This window comes from Chinchilla lanigera, unplaced genomic scaffold (genome assembly GCF_000276665.1).
Source record: "Chinchilla lanigera isolate Chin_1 unplaced genomic scaffold, ChiLan1.0 scaffold00055, whole genome shotgun sequence".
Classification (NCBI taxonomy): Eukaryota; Metazoa; Chordata; class Mammalia; order Rodentia; family Chinchillidae; genus Chinchilla; species Chinchilla lanigera.
The window spans coordinates 5,079,362-5,104,267 of record NW_004955456.1 but is presented as its reverse complement, the minus strand read 5'-3'; the positions used below and the strand labels follow the sequence as shown (position 1 = coordinate 5,104,267).

The window sequence follows — 24,906 nt, the reverse complement described above, 5'->3', positions numbered from 1 at the left end:
GAGAGAGAGAGAGAGAGAGAGAGAGAGAGAGAGAGAGAGAGAGAAGGAATAATGGAAGGCAGGCTGGTGAGATGAAGAGGTATATTATGGACATTCAAAAGTATGAAGTAAACTGGGTGTGGTGGCACATGTCTGTAATCCCTGCACTCTGGGAGGCTGAGGATCATAAGTTCAAGCCCAGCCTGGGCAACTTAATGACTTAGAAAAACATGGTATCAAATTAAAAAATGAAGAAGAGGAAGAGGAAGAGGAAGGAGAATGAGAAGTAGGAGGAAGAGAAGAAGAAGAAGCATTAGGGATACAGCTCAGTGCAAAGGTCCTAGGATCACTGTGAACGACCAAGCACAAAACAAAACAGAAGGAGTAAAGTAAATTGATGGATTAGGACCTGGAAAGAAACAGAGAACCTCAGTGGAGAGGATTATCTTGGAACCGTGGGTGGGACCTGGACAATGGGGGGAAACGTTGTGGAGATTCGTGCTGCTGGCACTGAGCTCCATATAAGGAAGTAAGGAAAGGGCACTGCCCCGACAGTTAATGAGATCTGGAGCCACTTGTGACTTCCTGATATTGGAGAGAGCACTGGAGAGAGAGCAGAAAATGTGAAATTGTGCCAGGGTCAAAGCAGTGCTTGGCGCCCAACGCACCCCACATTTCTAGTGGGTGTAGCCAGCTTGTCCACAGAGGGCATGAAACCATGGTTCTTTTCGTGGCTTGGAATGGACGTCGATGAAGTGGATGGAACAAGAATCCGCACACACTGGAGCGTGGCAGGGCTTCCGGTGGGGGACATGGGCACGGACATCCCCTCGCAGCTGAGGAGTAGGATCTGCGGCAGCAATGGCACTATGGTGCAGGAGACACGCTGGGTGGCTGAGGCAGGAGAATCACAAGTGCAAGCCCAGCCTGGGCAACTTAGCAACTTAGCAACTTAGCAAGACTTTGTCTCAAAAATCAGTCAATCAATCAATCAATCAGTCAATCAATTGGAAAGGGCTGGGGATGGAGCTCAGTGTGAAGGCCCTGGGTTCAGTCCCCAGGACCATGAAAGGAAAGGAAAACAAAAAGCATTTATTAAAGGGTGAGCTTTTCATTTTTTTGTTGAAAAGTTGTGCTGACGGGAAAAACACACACATTGTGAGTCTTTAGATATGTTTTTCAAGGTACTTTATTTGTTTTTGTCAAAATTTCAATCCTAATTTGACTGGCCCAAGAAGTCAGCATGGGAGAGAGGGTTTGTGTGGTCAGTCAGGAAGGCAGAAGGCACAGCACCTGGGGAGGCTGCGTCAGGAGTTATTACCAGTGTGCTGGGTGGGTCATGGAGCCTGACCTTGGGGTCTGCATCTGGTCCCTCACCCCTTCTCTCTGGCACTGTTTCCCTGCTCTGCTTCCCAGCCACCAAGAACTGAGCAGCTTTGCTTCACCATGCCCTTCCACCATGTTCCCGCCTTGGCGCCAGCTGACCATGGACTGACACCTTGGAACCATGAGCCAAGTTACACCTCTCTTCCTTTATGCTGTGGGTGTTGGGTGTCGTGTCTCAGCGATGAGAAAGCTGACTAACACAGTAACTTTATACCCTTTTTTTCAACTTCCCTCCACTTCTTCCTCTTCCTTACATTTTCCAGCCTTTGGTAACCACTGTTCCAGACTTAACTTCTGTGAGATGAACTCTTTTAGCTTCCAAGTGTACGATCTTGCAGTGTTTGATTTTTGTGCTTGGCTTATTTCATTTAACATAGGGATCTCCACTCTCATCTGTGTTATCAATAATAGGGTTTCATCTTTTCCGTGGCTGAAGAACACCAGTGATGGAACAAGCCCTACATTTTGCCTAACCCATTCATCATAGTGGGTACCTAGGCTGATTCCACATCCTGGTCATTTTGAGCAGTGCTATAGTGAACAGTGGCACTGGTATCTCTTGACCTATTGATTTCGTGTCCTCTGGGTGCATACCTGGGAATGGAATTGCTGGGCCATGCAGTAGTTCTAGTTCTGTGTTTTTCAGGAACATGCACAGAGTTCCCATAATGACTGTACTAATGCACATCCCACCAACCGTGCGTAGGCCTCCTTTTTTCTCCACACCTTAACTGATACTTGTTATTTTTGCCTTATTGATAATTGCTGTTCTAACTGGAGTAAGGTGATAGCTCATTTTGATTGGTGTTCCTGATAATTAGTGATACTGAGCAAATATTTATATGCCTGTTGGCCATCTGCAGATTTTCTTTTAAGAAATAGAATATCAGATATTTTTCTATTTTTAAATTATTTTTTGCTATAGACTATATATACCGCTGATATTGATCTCTTACCAGGTGTTCTGTTTTCAGATATTTCCTCTTATTCTGTAGTGTTTCTCCACTTGGTTGGTTGTTTCTTTGTCAGTGCAGAAGATGTAATTCCATTTGTCTAGTTCTGCTTTTGTTTCCTGTGTACTTGAGATCTTAGCCAAAAAAAAAGTCTTTGCCAAGTATAATGTCATGGAGTGTTTCTCTTATTGTTTCTTCTAGTGGTTTCATAGTTTCAGGTCTTACATTTAAATTTTCCATCCACCTTGAGTTGATCTCAGTATACGTTGAGAGACAGGAGTCGAGTTTCTTTCTTCTGCATGTGAATATCCAATGTCTTCAGCACCATTTATTGAAGAGGTTGTCTTTTTCCCAAAGTGTGATCTGAATGCCCTTGTTAAAAAAATCAGTTGAGGGCAGATGCACAGATTTATATCCAGGCTGTGTTTCTTTCTGCCCTGGTCTGTGTGTCTGTTTCTGTGCTAATACCATGCTACTTGAACACTTTCTTTCTGAATCCCCTTGGGGGCTGCAGCTCCTGAGGATGCTGTGAGTGCCAGGGAGGATCAGGGTGGGTTTGTGTGTCTTGTGTGCTGGGATGATGAGGGGAGATGAACTGATTCAGGGCGCAAGCATGGTATTGCATGGCATTGCCCTGTATCACTTTTGGTGAAACCAGATAAACTCTCCAAGAACAATTCCCCAGGTCTTAATGGGAGAGGATGAGCCCGAGAACAAGAGATGATCTTTGAACTGCATAACAGAGATACTGAATGAGGAGCTCTTGGGCACTGGGACCCAGCTGCCCTCTGAGACCTTCACTCTCCTCAGAGCCAGTTAGGGGTGGATGCTCAGTGCCCTCCAGGTCCTGCTGACCCTGGGGCACGAGGCAGCGGTGGAGCCTGAGGCTGGCTGCTAGCAGGTGGCCCAGAGCTCAGCTTCCTGCGAGCCCTTCCTGACCTGGGATGGGGCCGGTCTGGCTCTGTTGTGCCGCAGTGCGTCTCGCTGCTTCTCTGTGGAGAAGCAAATTGCCTCCAAGCTTTCGTGGGGAGACCGCAGCGCCACCTCTATGTCAGGCCAGAGTGGGAGATGGGTTCCGGGAGGTGTCCGCAGTGGGATGCCCCTGCCGTGGCTTCCTGGAAGGGGAGAATGGCAGAGAAGGTTTTCTCCCTCGGGCCACTCTTTTCTGGATTCTCCTGCAGCTTTTCCTGTCTGTGCCGGGTGGTGGTTCTAATCTGGAGCCCGCAGTGCCTTGCCTGGGACAAGGAAATGGCAGGACTCACAACTGGTCTTTTGGGCCCCAGCCGGCCACCGTCTTCTTTGTCCCTGTGCAAATTTCCCTCTGCTGTGTTATGTCTCTGGGGGCCATTTTTATTAGCACTTAGTGTCGATATGTTTTCAGTATGTAGTGATCACATTTACCATGGAGAGCTGGTGTATGCACATATCACATCTTAATTCTTTGTGTGTCCTCTTGCCGTCCCTCCCTCCCCCTTTCAGCTCTAGGTCCCCTTCCCATTTGTAACAGATCTACCTTCCAGTTTCTTATAATCTTCTTTTATTTTGCTTTTTAAAATCATATATACATTGGGTTTTTCATATAAGCAAAACTTTGTGACATTTAAACTTGTATGTTTGACTTATTTAACTTATTTTTGGTCTCAAGGTATATCCATTTTCCTATAAATGACTCAAGGTTATCCTTCTTTATGGCAGAGTAGTACTCCTTTGTGGGTAATACTACATTTTCTTTATCCATTCATTTGTTGATAGACATAGAAGCCACTTACAAGATGTAGTTATTGTGAACTGTGCTGCTATAAATATGGGTATGCATGAATCACTGTAATATCATGTCTGTATTTCTTTTGAGAAGATACCTACAAAGGGAATAGAAATTCTAGTTTTAGCTTCTTGAGGTATCTCCACACTGATTTCTGTGGTGGCTGTACTAGTTTACACTCCTACCCACAATGTAGAAGTGTTCCCTTTTTCCTGTGCCCTCACTAGCATTTGTAATTATTTGGTTCCTTGGTGATAGTCATTCTTTCTGCAGTAAGGTAGGATGTCAGTGTTGTTTTAATTTTCATTTTTTATGGCCAGGGGTATTGAACACTTTTGGATAATACTTATTAGCCATTTGCATTTCTTTTTTTCTGAGAAGTGGCTACTCATTTCAGTTACCCATTTTTTGAGTGACTCTTGTTTTGGAGGTGTCTACCTTTTTTGAGTTCTTTACATATTGTAGGTATTAGTCTTCTGTGTGAGGAACAGCTGGCAAAATATATTTCCACTCTGTAGGTCATCTCTTCACTCTGTTGTTTGTTTCCTTTGCTGTGCAGAAGCTTTTTAATTTGATCTGACCCCATTTGTTGATTCTTGATATTATTTCTTGTGTAATTGGAAATTTGCTTAGGAAGGCCATGCATATGCCTATGTCTTCAAGAGTTTTATATATTTTATCTTCTAGTGTATTCACTGTTTCTGTTTTAATATCTAGGTCTTTGGTCCATCTTTATTTTACTTTAGTACATGGTGATATGTGTCTAGATTCAAACTTCTGGTATGTATAGCTAGATGGTTTAACAACACAAATCAGAAAATGTAACATGTCACATAACCAGAAGCAAGTAAAAAAATCACATGATCATCTCAATAGATGCAGAAAAAAACTTTTGACAAAATCCAACACCCATTAATGATAAAGCCTTGAGGTAAATAGGTAGAGAAGGACCTTATCTCAATCTAATAAAAGCCATTTATGAAAAGCCTACTGCCAACATCATATTAAGTGGGGAAAAATGGAATAGCTTTCCTCTAAGATCAGGAACAGCTGTGGAGAGCACAGGAACAAGACACGGATGTCCCCTCTCACCACTCCCGTTCAGTGTAGTACTGGAAACATTAGCCAGAGCAATTAGGTAAGAGAAAGGGATACAGGGGACAGGTGTCAGAAGGCAGGAGCCAAACTGTCCTTATCTTCAGATGATATGATGCTTTGCATGGAATGCTCAAAAAAATTCCACTAGAAGTCTCCTAGAACTAATAAAGAAATTCAGCAAGATAGCAGGATACAAAATCAACATACAAAAACCAATAACGTTCCAGGGATGACAAGAAGGACCCAGAAAGTTTAGGGTCACTCCGTCTTGAAAAAGCTAGATTTTGGTGTGTGACTTTTGTTTCTGTTTTTGCTGACCACCTTAAAACCAGTAGCTAATAGAATACAATTTATAGAATTTGGAAAGAAAAGACATGCATCCCAATTCTTTTCCCACTGAAGATGCTGCCTGTTGAGTGAATGGGCAACAGAGATATCTTCATGTAGAAGATAGATTTAAAAATATGCTGTAGGTATATTATTAGTAAAAGAGAGTGTTCAGAAGCGATCACCTAAGATGTTAGCCCAAAGGCAGACAAGAAAAATATAAAATCCACAGGATAAAGGATAAACTTGTGTGAACACTGACTCTGGGAAAGTGCATTATAGACCTGTCTTCTATGTGGCAAAAAATTAATAGGTGAAGAACGATCCATGAATGAAATTAAAGTATACAATGTAAAACATAATGAAATGATAATGTATTCAGTGATAACATATGAATACAGAACGCTGTGAAGAAAATCATTAACACAAAGTACAAACAGTGATTACTTCTGATTGGTTTTCGACTGGATCACAATTTGTTTTGTTGTTGTTCTTTGTGTGTGTACGGTGCTGGGGATTGAACCCAGGCCTTGTGCATGCAAGGCAAGAGCTCTACCATTGAGCCGTATCCCCAGCCCTCACAATTTGTTAGTATTCTTTGCCCTGTTTTAAACTCTAAGACCTCTTTATAACTGGCTTTTATTTCTCCATGAGAGTGATTTATTAATCTTAATATTCAGGGAAAAGCCCCACATCTTTCCAGGGGAGATTAAGAAGAGAAAGCAAGGGAAAAGGCCACCAAAGTTAGCTTTTAGTATGAGCCATTCATATATTTCTCTTAATGTTATCTGAGTGAGTTAAAATTTCTATTCTTCTCGTGTCACTGATGAGTCATGGTGAATTAATTACAAGAACAAACTTTTCCATACGTGTTGATGTTAAGGCAGATCTTTCCTTTTGGAGTAGATGTTTACAGACATCTGGGCGTTATTCCTTGCAGAGTTACACATTATATAAGAGTAATGAACCCGCAAGTGATGACTGGAATTGAGGAAGTGTTAAGTATCTTGCTGTCATAATGGATATGGGACAAAAGCACAGATGTGCGTTTTTACAGATGACAAATATACCGAGTCTAGAAACCATAGCAGATGTCGCCATAATGAGAACACTAAATGACAAAACTAATTTTACACAGTTATACATTGCTGTGGGCCAATTCGTAGACAGAGAAGCCAGAATATAAGTGACAAGAATAATCAAAGAAAAATGATTCCAATGTACCCACAAGGTACATTTTGAAATGTCATTTCTGCAAACCTTTGAGGTGATGTTGGCGAGATTAGAGAGTTCTCTCCACCCAGTATGGGTCTGAAAGATGGCCCTTTTCTTTAAGATCCCTGGCCCAAGATCCTCTCACAATACCATTGTTACCTAATAGAGTACTGAGTGTGCATTGACAATGAACATAATTACCCAATTACGGAGATTGTTCATTACAATAAGTGGTTTTTGCAGTGTGGACATTAAAGCCTCTAAATGCTTTTCCTGGTATCCCACAGAATGGATTAAGTGGGGATTCAGAAAATTGGTATTGTATCTTGTTCTGTTCAACTGGCCTCGGATTCATGCCTGGAAAATCTTTCCTTCTGCCTCAGTTCCTCCTCTGCCTGACCCCTGCCGTAGTCCCTCGGGCTGCACCATGTCCACTGCAGTCCTATCCTGGGAGAAGTCACATAGATTGGGAGAGGCCATGAACTGTCCCCTCCCCAAGGACTGCAGGCTGTAAAGCATAGCCAGACTTAATCCAGCACAGGCCTGGCCAGCTGTGTGAGGGTCGCTCAGCTTGCTGTGGAGTCTGGGGAGACCCGGAGATTTCAGGAAGCTCCTGTTCCCCTGCACTCTCTGTCTCTTTCTTCTCCCTCCACTCATTAATCCTTACTTTTGAGAATATGCACACACAGATCAGTTATGTAAATATCCCCAGATTTTATCCATGTTTTGTAAAATGCACATAGAATCTTTTCAGCACCGATTTAAAGATATACTAACTTGGTTTTTAAGTCTGTGCAGTTCTGCAGAGCTGGTGCTGAAAAAACTAATGCGGATGCTGAAAACATCTAAGGTAGCCGTAAGCCAGAATGCAAGATAGAAAGACATATTGCAGTTAAACACAACAAAATACTACTCTACCACAAAAAAGGATGAACTGGAGTCAAGTTTAGAACCATATATGCACCTAAAGACCATAATGTTACGTGAGATAAATCACAGAAGTTTAAATATCTCATAAGTTCTCTTACATGAGAAACCCAAAATATAAATAATTTGAGGAACAAAGGATGAGATCGACAGTAGGAAGGAGGGAGATAGATCTCTAGTGCATGGGAAGGCAATCTTGTGCTGGAGGGTGTGGGTGGGAAGGGTGGGGAAGGGAGTGTAAAGACATAAGATGTGTGTGCACTACCTACGCCCACGACCAATGCAGTCACTTTCTATTGCAGACATGGACTAATGAAAAATACATTTAAAATGAGATGCTTGCTCAGCATCTCTGGCGCTCGCCTGAGTGTTGGCCTCTCTTGTAGCCAACATTCCCCATGGCTAGCAGGCAGCTGGGGTAGCTGGGCCCCTCGGACACAGGGTGGGCCCCATGCACCCTTAGACTCATGCTTTCCCCCAGAGCTGCCCGAGACCCTCCTTCCCCCTGGGGTGACTCCAGCTGTGCCCTGCACTGACCTTGTTCACGGTTTTGTTGGTGGATTGGCCCCATCAGCAGCATCTCAGTATTGGACAGGAGGAGGGATCCCATTTCTCCTTGATCCTTGATGAACCCGGTTACTGTCTGGTGTCCAGATTTCCACCACTCAGAGGAGAATGAGGTCAGAATGCTATTCACCTCTGTCCTCCCAGGGCATGTTGCCGTCTCCAAGATGGTAGGCCAAATGTCTTAGGTAGCTCTAGAGGCCAAGACTAGGTCCTGCTTATTCAGTGCTTATTTTGGTCCTAAGGTCCTCTCTCTTTCTCTCTAGCTGAACTTTAAAAGAGAATTTTCTTTGTTTAGTTGTGCAACGAAAAAATAGCGATAAAGTAAGTTTTACCCGAGTGGTAAATTTATTGTAGATTTACTTTTAAATTGATGATAACAATGTAAAAAATATATATCTATTGGGTACTGTATTGTCTTAGTTACTTTCTTATTGCTGGGACAAAATGCCCAATAGCCACAAATTAAAGGAAGAAAGGTTTACAATGTTTTGGCTCATAGTTTGTAGACATTTCAGTCTATAGTTGGCTGACTCCAAAGCAGGGTGGCATGGCAGAGGGGCATCACAGGAGAAACAGTCCATGACGTGGCAGGCAGAAGGTAGCATGCAGCAGCAGCAGCAGGAGCAGCAGCAGCAGGAGTAGCAGCAGCAGCAGGAGTAGCAGCAGCAGCAGCAGCAACAGCAGCAGCAACAGCAGCAGCAATCTGCCTTCTTTTTGTCCCTTTATATTCCTTCCAGGCTGCAGGGCTATTGATTTGTGCCACCTATACGCAGGGTAGGGCTTCCATTATCCACACCCAGAACTATGCTAACCCAGTTTGGTTACCACACATCTTTAATCCCAACACCACATATTCACCTCCAAAAAGCCCCACCTATGACCATGTGAGGCTTTGGCAGGCATCTGGCCAGAAGCCATAACACATATGATGTTTCAATAGATGTACACAGTGTGGAATATTCACATCCGGTTGAACATGCCTGTCTCTTCCAACACTCATGTGTCCTAATAGTGAAAGCACTCAGGATTCTTTCCTCTTTGTGTGTGTGTGTGTGGGGGGGTACTGGGAGATTAAACCCAGGATCTCACTAAGTTGCTAAGTTGTTGCCATCCTTCTCTCTCAGCCTCCCAAGTGCTGGGATTACATGTGTGCACCACCTCACCTGGCTTCTTCTGGCTGTTCAAAAAGTGCTGGACATTACAGGTACCTTAGTAATGGCATATGCCAAGCACAGAGCAGCACAACCCCATGCTGCAATGCTGTCAGGCGCTGTTCAGTACCTACTCTTCTTTACTGCATTATACTGAAATATTTATTCTACATAGCATATGCAAATCACAGTACATCCAGTGCCACCTGTACAGCTGTGGCCCTGTGAGTTACAGCCGAGTGAGGACCCCCAGGAAAGAAGAGGCAACCACAGCAATTCGTGGGGTTCTGATGGTGGCGGTGGTGGCTTCCACTTCTGACAGAGCCCGGGAGGCTTGTGTCTGTGTGCAAGGGTTGGGCAGGCCTGACGCATGTCGCAGGCATGAGCCCTCCTGCAGCTCATCCTTTAACATACGTGGGCTGCTCTCTGCTGTCGCTGCTGCAGCTGAGGTTTTCTGCTCTGTTCCGCACATGCAGCTGGCTCCACAGGGGGTCCTTATCCAGTGCCTGGTTTGCAGAACCTTTGCATAGTGAGGGGTGATTTGCTGGCAGAGGCGCACACCTGGCTCTGCAGGTGCCAGGAGGTTCTGTATTCCAGGAAATCTGCCTCTTCTCCTAGCTCCCATATCTGCCTTGAGGGTGTGCCTGGCCTGGAGCACTCTCCAGGGGCACTTTTATCTTTTGTAAGAATCAATCATTGCAGAAGGGCACAAGCTGACTTACAAAAAGATGCGTGGAATTCTTCTGGTGTCTACAGCACAGAATCTCACCATCAGATTAGAGTAAGAACACATATTAGGAAAACACTCAGGCTGGCGCATGGGGAGTTACTCACTGCTGGAGCAGGCAATCATTCTGCCAGTGAGATGCGAGACCAGATGTACCCTCACCTCCTAGATTAAAACTCTGCAGCAGCGACAGAAATCCAGGAAATGTGCTACTCAGGAGGGCAATAAATTCATAACAGAAGAGTGAGGATAGAGAAAGCACATAGTAGAGCACTGTGTTTAATCCTCTGACAATGGCTGTATCAGCTTAAACATAAGAAAAGATATTGATGCAATGTGGTCAAAAGAAGATCCAACCTCGATAGTTTAAAGATGTACTGTTGAACTCTCTGTGAAGCATTTACAGTTTTTCCCTGCACAAGGAGCAGGGCATCTGGCCTCAAGCCTTGTCTCCTTTCCCTGTGTGGCTCTCCTCTTTGCAAAATCAGAAGTATGTGCTGAGGAGGTGTGTGACACACCTGTAGGAAAATAGGCTGAGGCATCTGCAAGCCCAGCTGTCACACTCTGGCTCTTTAGGTACCTGTGCTTGAGGTGCCTCTACTGAAGTGGCTAAGAATCTGTTCCAGGAACCTCCACCTCTACAGACAGTAGAATACTTCCTGTTCAGGTCCCTTGTATAAATGGGCAATGGTGGAGGATTTGCATATAACTTAGGCACGTGTCCATCTCCCCTTATTATGGCTTATCCCCCCAAAGCCTCATGCTCTTGTAGGTGGGGTTTTTGGGAGGTGGCTGGATAATGGGTGTGTGATACTGGGGTTAAGTGTGTGTGATAACTAAATTCGTTTAACACAGACTGGGATGTGGGTAATGGAAGCCACACCCTGGGTGTTGGTGGCACTACCAAAAGGTTTATAGGTTGGATGGGATACCAAGCTGCTACCTCTTGTCTTCCCTGCCATAGACTGTTTCTCCTCTGCCATGTCAACCTTCCTTGGAGCCAGACAACTCTACTAACTGTGAGCTACAATAAACCTTTCCTCCTTTAACTTCGGGTGTCAGGTATTTTGTCCCAGCAATGAGAAAGTTGCTAAGCCACCCATATACTTTGAATAATCCCTAAATTGCAGTATTAGTCACTTTCCTGTTGCTGGCACATAATACCCAACACCCACAATTTAAAGGAGAAATGGTTTAGTTTTGCTTATGGTTTCAGTGGATTCAGTCCATGATAGGCTAGTTCCAAGGCAGAAAAAGCATGATGGAATTGTGTGGATGAGAAAAAAAAAAACTCCTTACCCCCAGAAACCAGGCAACAGAGAGAGAAGGAAAGAGTTGGGGGTAAAGATCCACCCTTCTGGATTATGGCCCCAATAACCACCCCTTCCAACTAGGTCACAGTTTCTAACATGGGAGACTTTTGAAGGATGTTTTAAGCCTCCACCATAACAATTATAATGCCTAATGTAGTGTAAGTGCTTTGTGAATCATTGTTAGGCTATGCTATGTAGAGAATAATGAGAATGCAGATATATTTGCACACGTTCAGTACATTTCTTGCTGCACAGTTTTGATTCATGGTAAAATCTGTAGTTGTGGAATCTGTGGTTAAGGAGGGCTGACTACTTGCTTTTGGATACCAGGCCCTATTCTCTGCTCATGAGTGAGTGAGGCCTCAGAGTCTGAGAAATGCCTTTCCCTTCCCTTCTCTGCTGACCCCTTGTCTACTTAAGTCATTTTTTGTGTGCATCTGTGATGAGAAGACTAAAGATCTGCTTTCATCAGATTTCAAATAAACAACACAGAGTTATTAACAGCGGTCCGAAACACTGGGTCTCTGAAACTCAAATTCATCTCATATGTGAAAGTTACTACTCTTTGTCCCATATTTCCCTATGGATCATACCCCTGGCCCCTGATAAACACATTCTTTCTCTATTTTTATGACCTTGACTTTTTGAAATTTCATGTGCAGGTGTGAGAATTAGGATTTTGTCTTTCTGTCTTTGACTTATTTTGGTTAGCATAGTGTCTTTGTTTCATCCAGGATATCATGAAAGGTAGTTCATTTTATTAAAGATCAAAGAATATTCCACTGTGTGTGGGTATATCCATAGATGAATGGATACAGAAAGTGTATATACATATATACTCACAAGTATATGTGTGTATTTATTATGTTATATATCTATAACAGTAGATGAATGATACATGAAATATGTTACACATATATACACACATAAATAAATGTGTGGGAAATGCATGTGAAATAATTATTCCACTTAGCCTTGCTTCGTGGTACCTGGAGAGGATTGCTGGTCCCTCTTGGTGCCCTGCAGGACTGTGGGGCTGACCAGGACCTGGAGCTACGGCTGCTCCTACCCAGGATCCAGAGAGAGCATCCTATTTTACGCCACTATCTCAGGAAGAGATTAAATTTCAAATTCTGAAGTATGATCTCAAATTCTGAAGTATGATCTCTTTTGAGATCATACTTATGAACTCCTATCTCTTTTGCACTGTCATAAGTGCAAAAATCATAAGTCAGACCATTCTATGTTGGGAACAGTGTCTGTACATTTCATATTCACCAGTTGTACCTCAACAAAGCAGGAAACAGAGGGATCATGATTCCAGACACGGACATTAGATTCATCAAGGAGACCTGAGATAGACGTCAGGCTGAGGAGGGATGATGATGCCTGAAGTAAGGGTTAGGGAGACGATGGTGTCTGGGTGCTCAGAAGGGCCACACGAGAGGGAGAAGAGGGTAATACTAGAGTTTGGGGCTTTATTGCAGAGGGCACCTATGTCTAGTGAAGAATACGAATGCTCTATTTGTGTTTCTCCTCCTTTTTGGAAATTTCCTGGGCTGCTATGAGGGACCGTGAGCTTGCAGGGGATGAGCTAGAGATGATCTGAGAGGGCCATCAGTGTGTGAGGAGGTGAGATCAGTGTGCAGAATTTGGGAGCTCCTGGGATGTATGGGGTGGGCAGGGTGGGGAGACAAGGCAACCTTCACTTTTGAGTCTGTGTGACTGGGAGGACCAAGGAGATGTTCATAGTGGAAAAGCTGGAGGAGGAGGACTTCTGAAGGCTTTTGATGGTGTTCTGGGGGTTTCACAGACTTGCAGAATATGGGGTGAGCTGTGTAGGATGCAGCTGTGATCATCAAGGGAGGCCTGGGAAGACCCAGGAGAGCTAAGGATGTAGGGTGCAGAGAGTCAGGGCGAGCCCTGTGGTCAAACCCACATTCTGCTACATGAAGTTGTTCCCCAACCTTGCTGTTGGCCAACTGGAGTTAGAACAGGTCCAGCAAATCAAAGTCCCTAATGCTTTGGAGGGAAGAGCTGAGATCGAGACAGGTCCAAAACTGTGATTAGAGGATGGGGACTCTATGTTCTCCTGGGGAGAAGGGAAGGCTAGGTGTTAAATCCCATCACGTATCTAGTGCTCTGCTCAATGATGCCTGTTAATCCAAAAGGCATGGTCCTCATCGAGACTTCAGATGCCAGCAGTAACTTGAGGGGTTCCAAGACTCCTGACTTCTGGGTGATTGGCTGTGGATATTAGGGTTCCCAGGACCTGAGCTTTAATTATTTGTAGAATCTAAGCCATAGGATTCATGAAAGCAGTATAGTTATAACCAGAGTTTATTTTTAAAGATGATTGATGATATATTTGGAACCTGCTTCCTCCAAATAGTTTCTCCAAAACAAAACAGACCAACTCTTTCCTCTGATAAGTGATGTTTTAACCATTTGTTCATTCTCATGGTTGCTGTTGTGTGTGCTTCCATGTTTAACAGTTCCAGTATTGTCCTGTGTTCCAAAGATAATATAATCCCCAGACCTTACTTTCTCAGCTGGCCACGCTTTTCTGGGTTCTGTTAGTCCCATCCAGCTCCTGGAATAGCATACAACATTGCAAGCATAGCCTTGTTGTCTGCAGCACCCACAAGGACGCCTGTCACACTCAGCTGGGTGCTTTGTGAGCACTGCCCAAGGTCAGCTGGCTTAGGCACAGCCAGGTGGTCCACACCAGGCTGCTGGTCAGGTGACACGGTAGCTGCCCCGGAGTTGGCAGTTTAGCTAGGACACACAGTGGCTGGCAGGTACTGTGAGGAGCAAGGCCAGAAGTCACGTTCAGTGGAAGACAAAGAGAAGAAAGCCTGGTGGGTGTGCTGGGTCCTGACAGGCAGACATCAGCCTCAAGCAGGATCTAGGAAATCTCGCAGCAGGCAGTAGGCCCACACACTGGGAGCCAGGAGTAGAATATCTAGACAATATCAATTTATAATCCCAGAAATTGGTCTGCAAAACTGTAGCAGAGACTCTCTGAATAAATACCTCCCACTGTTGTTTCTGCTATGAGCAGAGCTCACCCTAGTGCATGGCTGAGCTTGTGAAGGAAGACCTAGGAGGGCTGGCATTGTTACAGAGGGGAGCAGGCGGCAGCCGGGCAGATGTCAGGGTGTCTGTGGGCAGGACTGTTGGGACTTTGGGGAACTGAGATCTGTTCCAAGACCGCACCTTTTAATTTATTTATGTTTCCTTATACCCTGTGATGTTTCAGTAAGGACTTAATACACTTTCATAAGACAGTGCAAAATACAGATGAGTTAAAACTGAGTCAAAAGGAGAGGAAGAAAACATAGGGGTTGCAACATGAAATGGAGCAAAGATTGGGGTCTGTTGTGCTGCCTGCAATACAAGCTACTGAGCTCCAAACGTTTGAAGCAAGCAATTAGAAAAAGAAACCTAATTACTCTCGTAGTTCACAGTGTCTTTGGGATGAAACACAAATCGCTTGCCTGAAGTTACAGAGTTCTCGATCCAGTATCGACTGGGGCTTGCTGGGAATGGATGCCATGCTGTGTGCTATTATGAGCAGCCTTTAAAATGAAACCCTTTCAGTTGATGACTTGGTGGCAGTTTCTCCCCATTGGCGGCTGGCATTTGAACAAAGCAAAGCAAAACAACTGAAACAAAATTGGCAAAGGAAATGGTCCAGTTTTCCAGTCTATCTAGACCTGGCTTCCTCTAGAGGAGAATTGAATATTGACCTAGATGTTCCCAAATGATCTCCTTTACATACTTTTATCTCCTAAGTCTGTTTTTTTTTTTTTTTTTTTTTTTTTTAAATCATATAATACCCCAGGGCCCTGAGGGAGTTACAGGGATTGACCATAACAAATAAAATGTGAGCACAGTGCCTGTCATGTAACACGTTGACAGGGCACGTGTGACATTCCCTGTGTTTATGGTCAGCTGGTTATGTTTGGCAGGAGTAGCCACAGTGAAAGCCCAAGCACCCACTGACTGAACTGCAAGATGGGATTTGGCCTTGGTTGCTGCTGAGGGCCCAGGACCTGTGTAAAGGATGCAGGAGCCAGGCACAGGGAGTTCGTGTGCCTTGGGGGTGGGCTGTGACTCCTGGGCGGGAAGCCTCAAGGCTCACTGTTGAATTTTCTCTTTGCAGCAATAACTCTGTACAGCCACCCGTACGGAGGGGCCTTGCTGAATGAAGACAAGATGTGAGTGTAAAGAATGCTGCTGCTGCTGCTGGTGGTGGGGTGGAAATCTAAATGCGGAAGATCTCTGAGTATCTTAGGGGCGATTTTGATGCCTTATCCATGTTTCGGAGGAGAGATGTATGATGTTAGTGGCACGGGGCATGGGCATTTCCTTGCAGGTGGGAGGAATGAGATTAATGAAAGGGTATAAGGAGCTTAGAATGGATGGAACTGCCATGCAGCCACATGTCTTAGTAGAAACTGGCCTAATGCAATGCATCCCCTGCAGTGCATGGGACTGGACATCTTCCGGGACTTGTGTGTGTGTGTGTGTGTGCGTGTGTGTGTGTGTGTGTGTGTGTGGTGCTGGGGATGGCCCCCCGGGGCCTGGTGCATGCCAGTCAAGTGCTCTACCGTTGACCTATACCCCAAGCCTCTTCCAGGACAGTTGTTCAGGCTGACACAAACACAGCGCATGCACAGGTAGACAGGGAAGTGCCCCGACATTTCCTGGGGAGACTCCCCACTGTCCCGGTGGAGGGGCAGATTGCCACTTTGTACTGTCTCGTTACCAGGTACCATGCTTCTGCCCAGCCTCTCTCCATCCCCCATCTCCCTTCTGTATCATATTGTTGGCAAACTTTTAAACACTGCACTGATAATGAAAATATTATTTGTATCCTTCCCACCGAGGTAGGAACACAATATGCTTTTTAAAAAAATTGGCACTGGGACTGAACCCAAACCTTCCGACTGAGTTACATCCCCAGCTCTTTAGTTATTTATGTTGAGGTAGGATCTTACTAAGTTACCCAGGCTGGGCTCAAATTTGCCACCCTCCTGCCTTAGCCTTCCAGAGTGTTAGGATTACAGGCGTGCACCACCATGCGTGCATCACAACATCCTTCATGGGCATTCTGTCCAGCAGTCATTACTGCAGCAGGAAAGAGGGTCACAGTTCACGCTGTCCTTCATACACTGACTCTCAGGACTCTACCTCTAATAGTCTCTGACAGCTGCCTAGAGTCCCAGCAGCAGCCAGCTGATGAATGTTATAAAACCAGACACGATGGGAAAGAAGGTGCAGCCCAGAGCATGGTTTATGGGCAGAGGTCTTATTCTGCCGGATGCTGGAAAGATCATGTGTGCCCGATATCCCTAAAGACAGGACAGAGAGGAGGCCGAGTGGCACCTGCTGGGATGGAAAGGTGTTGCGAATGCTGCAGTTAGAAAAACTGGCAGGAGAGTGGTGGTGTATACGACTGCAGCCATGCTGAGGTCATTTAGAGCTGCCCTGGTGGGAGCAGGGCCACGGTGGGTGGACCTGTCCCTGGTGCCCTCCTTGGCAGGGGTTGCTGTGACCAGTTCACTCGTCATAGGCAGAGGTCGCAGTGTGTCACTGCTGCTGCTGCTGCTGCTGTGGGGATGGCTTTCATCTTAGCTAGGAGTGAGGTTCAGCTTCTGGTGTGGACACAGATAGGCAGATGCAGACCTGCCCTGGACTCTGTGCTCCTTGGTGACATCTGCTCCAAACTCTAAACCATAGTCTGAGTCTCCAGAAGTGGCCAGGGTTCTGAGGCGGAGCTCCCCACTGTCAGCCCACACTGGGCCAGTCATCAGGCCTGCCTATAACCTCAGCCTCTTCTCTCATCTGATGAACTTCTGTGCTTTGCCCACAGCCTGGAGAGCATCCGGCAGTGCGGTGTGGCCCTGTGCATCGTGCTGGGATTCTCCATCCTGTCTGCATCCATCGGGAGCAACGTGGTGAGGGACAGGGTGACTGGAGCCAAGAGGTTGCAGCACATAAGTGGCCTTGGCTACAGGACGTACTGGGTCACTCACTTCCTGTATGACATGGTAAGACCTGTGGCGGGGCACGGCAGGAGGGAGTGGGCCACCTGGGACCACCCATGGAGAAGGGCTCCTGTGTCAGGGAGAGCAGCTCAGGCCAAGTCACCTTCAGTGATGCTCACCACACCATTAGGGTGGCTTTGGTAGAAAAGGGTCAGGGACGTCGAGCTGCAGACCTGAGAAATTGGAGACCTGCCCAGGAATGCAAAGTTTATAATTAGGGAAATGAGCAAATAATCACCTTTGATGTGCTCTTTTGAAAGAAGAGAAAGGAGAGATGACAAAAAGAATGAGGAATGATCTGTCCTCTGCATGCCTGAAGCCAACCCCACTGAGCTGCGAGCCATTCCCTCCTGTGTGTGGCAGGTACTAGCATTTCCCACCAGGACCCTCCACACCATGACTGCAGTGTCAAAGAAGACAAAGACAGAGCCCTTCTTGAGTTGTTCCATGAAGTTCAGATGTTTACCTTGCATCAAAGGTGCATCCACCATGATCGATAGAGTGCTCTGTGCTCTTCTATGATCAGTACTCGCTGTCTGTTTTCCAGTAGCGTTGACCTTCCTGTGGAATTGTGGCACATTCATGCTCATGCCTTTGTGAACAGGACTCACCTGGTGATCTTGGCCATCCCCTGTCCATGAAGGCGGGCAGGCCAGGCTTCCCGTTGCCTCTCACTGGCTGCATTCTGCACCAGCTGCTTTGCTTTCTGTGTGGAACAACCTGACATTTTAACCTCTTGCTCCTCTAGAATGTTTATGCCTTTGAGCTGGTTTGGAGTTCAGCTGATTTATTTCCTTTCTATCATGTAAGCGAGATTTTTAAAAAGTTAGTTTGCACAGGTCATGCCTAAGTTACCCCAATATTTCAGGAGTTTGATTACCCGTTTTGAGTGGAACCCAAACCTGCCCAGTGACAGTCACCAACAATGGGTAGTCCCACAGCACACCCTCATGGATTCTGTTCCTCGGGGCTGCATGGCACCCAGCTCTGCCTCAGTCAGCATCCTGGGGGGCTGTGAATCTAGGAAGAGACTGAAAGGTGCTGGCCCCCACCCCCTCCCTGCCATGGCTGCTTGGAACTGGGAGTGAGGAAGTGACTCAGCCAGACCCTCGCTGCTTGCTGAGTAGAGCAGGATTTCAGTGCCACCCTCAGCCTCAGGCTCAGATGGTCCCAGAGCCACACATGGCCTTGGGCCACTTTGCTCCCTACGTCTGCCATTTAATAGTGTCTGGTGGTCCCAGCACCCCAGAGAAAAGTGAAGGCTGCAGCAGGAGAGAATAAGACCCTGTGAGGAGCGCATGTCTGGGACACCACAGGGACACCTGGCTTCCCAAGCCCCACCCTGGGCTCCTTTTAACTCCCTCAGCTGTGTTCTTCTCATCCATCTGTCCATCTCTCTGCCTCTGGCCCTTCCTCACCCTGTGATGCTGGGCTTGAGTCTCAAGGCAGAGATGAATATTTGCTTCCTTGGTTTACTGTTTCTTCGACTGTTACCCAAGCAATCCCTGCTTTTTTAATGTCATGGTGCAGGGAATGAATATTTTTGAGGCTCTGCTAGGCGTCAAGGAGTGCCCAAGCTTGCTATGAAATAGCTGTGTGTTCCTGAAGCCAGTCTTTGAACCAAACCCCCGATGTGATGACATTGGGAAACTGGATCTTTGGGGGATGGAGTCGTGAGGGTGGAACCCCTTCTCCCATGTGAGCAGGCAGGGACAAGGCGCCACGTGCAACCAGAAAGCGGACCTCACCTCGCACTGCGCCTGCTGGGCCCACGATCTCAGGCTCTCGGCCTCCAGCTCTCTGCACAGCGCGTTTCTGCTCTTTCTGAACCTCCCAGGATGTCTTATTCTTTCCCAGCCATCCATATGGACAGAAACGTTGGTCCTGAAGTCATGATAAATCAGCGATCTCTCCATTTCTAGAGAAAGCGGGAGGCAAGCAAATCATCTATGCCGGATAAACTGGTTCATGACTGGGTCACCGGCAGAGTGAAGAGGATGGTGGGGTGGGGGCTTTAAACCAGGAGGTCGGAGCCAGTGGAGTTGCAACTGAGGTCTGAAAAGCAGAGGGAGCCAGTCACAGGATGGCAGAGGAGGAGCTGTGTGGCCCGCGGCCCAGAGGAGGGCGCTGTGTCCGTGAGCGCCCAAGGGTCCTGGCCGCTGGCCCTAGGGAGCAGCTGCAGGGAAGGCTGGGGGCAGGCAGGGAAGGAAGGAGCTGTCCTGATTTCCTCCTCCTCCCCTTCCCTCCCTGCTCTCCTCGCCCCTCCCCTCCCCCTTCTTCTTCCTTTCATACTGAGTGACATCCTGAACCCCTCCTCCCTTTTTGCAGGGGCCGGTTTAGACAGTGTCTCTGTAGTTCAGGCTGCCCTTTTTAAGTCTTATTTATAGACAGGGTCTGGAAAAGTCACTAAGTTGTGTGGGCTGAACTCAAATTTGCAGTCCTCCTGCCTCAGCCTCCCAGAGTGTTAGGATCCCTGCCTTGGGGCCCTAGCCTCGCCCTCATTTCCTCTGCTTCCAAGGGCACAGTCACAGGGGGCCAGGTTCCACTTTAATGACCCCATTTAAATGTAATTGCTCTTGAAAAGCTCCGTCTGCAAATATAGCATCACCCTGAAGCACGGGTGCTCAGCCTGTGAATTCAGGGGACGCAGCTCACCCCACGCGGTGACCCCAGGATGAGTCCAGTGACGAACTCTTCATGGGTGCAGCAGGAGCGTGGCTGAAGTAGTCGGTGCAGGCCCCTTGGGCGTGGGTGAGCTGCTGGCGATCGCTGTGCCGCCCTCCTCTGACGCTGCTGCCTGCCTTTTCCGGTTTTGTTTCCGCAGCTCTTCTACTTGGTTTCCGTGGGCCTGTGTGTCGCCGTCATCGTCACCTTCCAGCTCACGGCCTTCACGTTCCGCGAGAACCTGGCCGCCACGGCGCTCCTGCTGGCGCTTTTCGGGTGGGTGCATGAGGCGCAGCACCTCTGTAGAACTGCGGCTTGTGCGTTTGAAAGAGAAACCCCTCAGGCCGGCTTTGAACCTGCTGTGGGCGCCGTGATTTTCCCCTTTCTTGGGCAATTATGTGGCTTCTTCCAGCGAGGCCGAACAAACAAGCCCAGGCAAGATGAACGGCTGTGGAGCGGGAGGGCGGGAGGCCACTGGCGTAGGGAGACGCTGCTGGCCCTGGCCCTGTCGCAGTGAGGCCCTGCGGCTGCTGGACAGACGTGTGGGAAAATGGGACCCTGGTCACTCTCACTTTGCCATTAATGTTGGGCTCTGATACGAAATCCACTCAGCTCTGATGCTGTATTTGGACAAAGCCTCCTGGGCAGCGCTGTCTGGCCTATTTTCTTTCTCCTGTAATAGTAGGAGTTTGGTCTGACTTTTTCATGTTCTTCACCAAGACAAAATGGCAAATGTAGAAAGTCATTGTGCACATTTCTCATCTGTGTACTCACCAGGGTCATGGCTGGTGGTCCTCAAAGTGTGCCCATTGGGTAGTGGCGATGTATGTGTCTTAAGTGGGAGGCTCATAGGTTTCCATATGGCAAAGTGGAGAAGAGCTGATTTCTCATAGCATGGGAAATAATATACTGACTTATCAGGACTCGAGCCTCATCTTGAAATAAAACCTCCAGCTGTCAACCAAAAATGACAACTAAAGTGATATTTATATACTTTATTGTTCTATCAGTGACCTGGGATTATTCAAAGCATCTAATTAGGGTACAGAGTTGTACTTAAAGTACATATTACTCTGAAATGGATGGGTGGGTGGATGGATGGATGGATACATGGATGTATAGATGGATGGATAGGTGGAAAGATATGTAGGGATGCAGGAAAAACACAATTTTGATTAGTACTGATATTTCTGGTTACTAATAATATTATGTCATCTTCAAAATTTATTTCCTCTCTCTCAGCCTCATATTCTTCCCTGTAAACTGTATTTTTGTTTCTGTAAAGATTAAATTAAGTGATTCATGCAAACTTAGTGGGCAGTGACTCAACAGTCTGGTTAATTTAATTTTATAATAGTTATCTTTAGCATTACTTTACTTTTTAGAACATACTCTGGTCTCAGCTATAAAACACAAATAGTACACATACTTAGTGTACTTTGTTTGAAACTAACGAGCTCTTATGTCAAGCTCTGTACTTGTGTGTGCCCAGGTCTGATGTCAGTTTACTGATCCAATTCAGTAGAGAGTGCTGTGTCTCCTTTCAACGTGTGGAGAATGGACTTCATTCTAACATTATTTTTAAAGTCTAGAGAGGAGATTTCAAAAACTATGATAGGAACTTAACTTCAAATGGTTAGAAACTAAAAAAATAGGAGTTTAGACATCTTTATGAACCCTGATTTGATTGCAAACCCCTTTAAGAATTTACATCCAATTAGGAATTCTCTCAATGTACATAACTGCATTTTCCAAAAGATTTCAGGAGGATCATGGGTGTGTTGTTGCACAATCATAGGCCAGCAGGTCACACACTTCTTGCTGAGGATTCCTGGGTGACAGCAACCAAAAAGTCATTCAAGGTAACTCAGACTGAATCTGCAGTCAGGGATAAGTCCAAAGGAAAAGTCCAAAGCAGGTCACAAGGTAACGTGTAGGGACCATGGATTCGCTGGACTGAAAAGTTCGTTACTTTGTCACTGGAAGACAATCACAAGCTTAGCTCTGAAACCAGTGACCAGCGATATGCATGGAGGGACAGGGCCAGCTTGTACAGGAGCCACATGTGTGCATCCTGGTCATGGGGGGTGACCATGCAGAGTTGGTTCCCTCTCCCTGTGTGCACAGGACCTGCAGGTCCCAGAAGGCCAGCAGCAATTCCAGGCAGGGAAGTGAGCTCAGACCCAAGGACACTCAGATCTAAGCAGAGCCACTGAATGAACTGGAACCAGAAGAAACATGGACGAGGACAGATGAACAAATGCTCGAAGAAGAGAATACAAATGCCCAGTTGTGTGTTTCCCTGTCAAGGAAAATTTGATATTTAAACTATAAAGGGGAGAGGAGACGGAGTTCACATCAGAAGAGGAAAGTAACATATAACAATGTCCAAAAGAAAGGTCAGTCCTGCTTGTATAAAAGTTGGAGCCTCAGGACGTGTCTGGTGTGTATTTAGTGCTGATGGGTTGTGAAGATGAGGTCCTCGTGTTTTATTTGGTGTCTTGGGAAATTCACATAGTGCAAGAAAGGGGCTGATTCTGAGGAATGTGGTGACATAATCTCAATGCATAAATTTCAGAATATTTGTGAACAGTGTGCCAATCTCCATCAGTTCTAAAATCATTAAAACTATACATCATATTTTAATAAAAGCATGGAGCATATTAAAAGCCACAGTTGGCTTCACAAGACAATAAATTATGCTCTATAAGTCAATTTAATGTTTCTTTCTTCAAAACCAGAAAAAGACAGGGGGACTGGCTTCACTTATATTCATTTCAATCAAGTATTTGAAAGGTAACTAGTAAAAATGTAGTTAAAAAAACTTTTGGTGACGGAATTGTGGCTGGTTGGAAGCCCCACTTGAAGACGTCATTAGTACAGTGATGGGCATCCTCCAGGGGTCTCACTGACTACTGTACCCTTGTCTTGGGTTCTTTTTCCTTAGATAATGCTTTGATCTCCTTGTCAAATATTGTAGTGGATTGATAACTGGTGGTAAACTTATAACCCCCAGCTGAACCAAGTAAGCGTGGTGCTGGGTGTGGGAGGCCCACCTGAGGACTGTTGCCAGCAGCATAAGAGTCAGACCTGGAGAAGAAGAAGGAGGCTATTGGGAGCTGAGAGAGGCTGCTGGGAGCTAGTGGAAGCTGTGAGGAGCTGTTGATTGTTTTGGCGGAGCTCGTCATGCTGGCTTTCCTGATGAACTTAGCTGTTTTCATCCTCTGAGGAGCTTGGGACCTTGCTGGCACTGAGAATGGCTTTGGTTCACTTTGGGGGAGCTTTGGTCCTCACTTTGAGCATCGCTTCCTCGCTCCAGAGGGAAAGAGGGTGCACTGCTGGCCTCCTGGAAAAGCTTACTGCGTTGGCTTCCCTGATGGGAACTCAGCGATCTTGATCATTGGAGGAGCTCAGGACCTCACTGTTGCTGAGGATGGCTGTGGTACCTTTTGGGGGAGCTCTGGTTCTTCTGAGCATCACTTTCTGGCTCCAGTGCAGATCCCTCAGCCTGCTAGCACAGATCCTTCATCCCGCTGGCACAGACTTTCTAGATTCCACCACTGACCTTTGGGCCTTCCCAGTGCAGATCTGTGAAACAGGCCTGCGTGAGATACTGTTATGGGCTCTGGGCCTCCAGCTGGATTCATGCGAGGCATTCTTATGGACTCTATTCAGCGATCCTCATGTAGGACATTATTTCGGGATCCAGACCCTCAGCTGGATTCCTGGTCTATATTGTGTGCATAGATTTCCTGCACGCTCTTAGGTATATCATTCTTTGGGTGACTGTTATAGATAATCTGATAAAATACGTGTCCTATATTGTATTGTTCCCCTTGCAAAAATAACCCCCAAACCAACACAAATATTTTAAATGATGCAACCCAGTGTGGGAACTGGGTTATGTAATGTGTGACAAAGTGCAGATTCTGAGGTGCTAATTAGCCCTCCCTCCAGGACAGACTGGGGTATTCAACCTGACAGCCAGAGAGAGGGACAATGCACTGGTCATTGTCTGATACTCAGATGCCCATCAGAGGAGGGCACAGGGTCACTATGCTTTGTGCCCCACTGCCCACATCAGATCCACAGTGAGGTGCTGTTCCCCAAGTACCCACCGCGGCATCACCAATTTGAGCAGAGAGAGCCGCTGGATACTGTATTTTACAAAGAACAAAGACAGACCTGGTCTTTTTGGTGGAGGCATGAGTGGGCCAAAGTGGTTATATTATTCAGCTGTTAAAAATTCTGTCCATTGGAAAAGAAGAGAAATTTATCACATGTTGTTCCAGAATACAGAATTGGAATCAGTAGTAGTATGTTACAGAATTTTTTTTTTATTTTAAAGCAAAAAAAAAAAAATAACAAAATAACAACAAAGACAAAACCAAAACAACACAAAAAAAGATAAAAACAGTATGGATTTCAAAACAAAATGATAGGAATTAACAGTGGTTGTTACATTAAATATTGTTATCTTCAATGAAGTTGCTCAGATTACCAGATATAAGAATGCAAGATTGATTGAACAATTAAAGAGAACAAAAAGTAGTAAAAAAGAATATTAGAATGATACAGAGCTCCACTAAACAAGATGGTAAGAATTCAACAATAGTTGTTATATTCCATATTGTTGTCTTCAAATTAGTTGTTCAGATTACCAGATGTAAGCATGCAAAATTGGTCAAGAAAAAAAATAAGCATGAATAGGTTCCTTTCAATAAACCAATAGACATCACCAGTACATTTATCCCAGCTATCCTTGTATATACATATATATT

At 45.9% G+C, this 24,906-nt stretch overlaps 1 protein-coding gene across 1 annotated transcript in view; it reads left to right on the top strand.

Annotated features, from left to right (window-relative positions):
- Abca13 (ATP-binding cassette, sub-family A (ABC1), member 13) overlaps positions 1-24,906 on the top strand; it is a 363,756-nt gene that overhangs the window by 236,992 nt on the left and 101,858 nt on the right. The window contains exons 46-48 of the mRNA XM_013520510.1: positions 15,574-15,628; positions 17,287-17,464; positions 20,286-20,401. Coding sequence (XP_013375964.1) covers positions 15,574-15,628; positions 17,287-17,464; positions 20,286-20,401 — 349 coding nt within the window. The remainder of the gene's footprint in view (positions 1-15,573; positions 15,629-17,286; positions 17,465-20,285; positions 20,402-24,906) is intronic.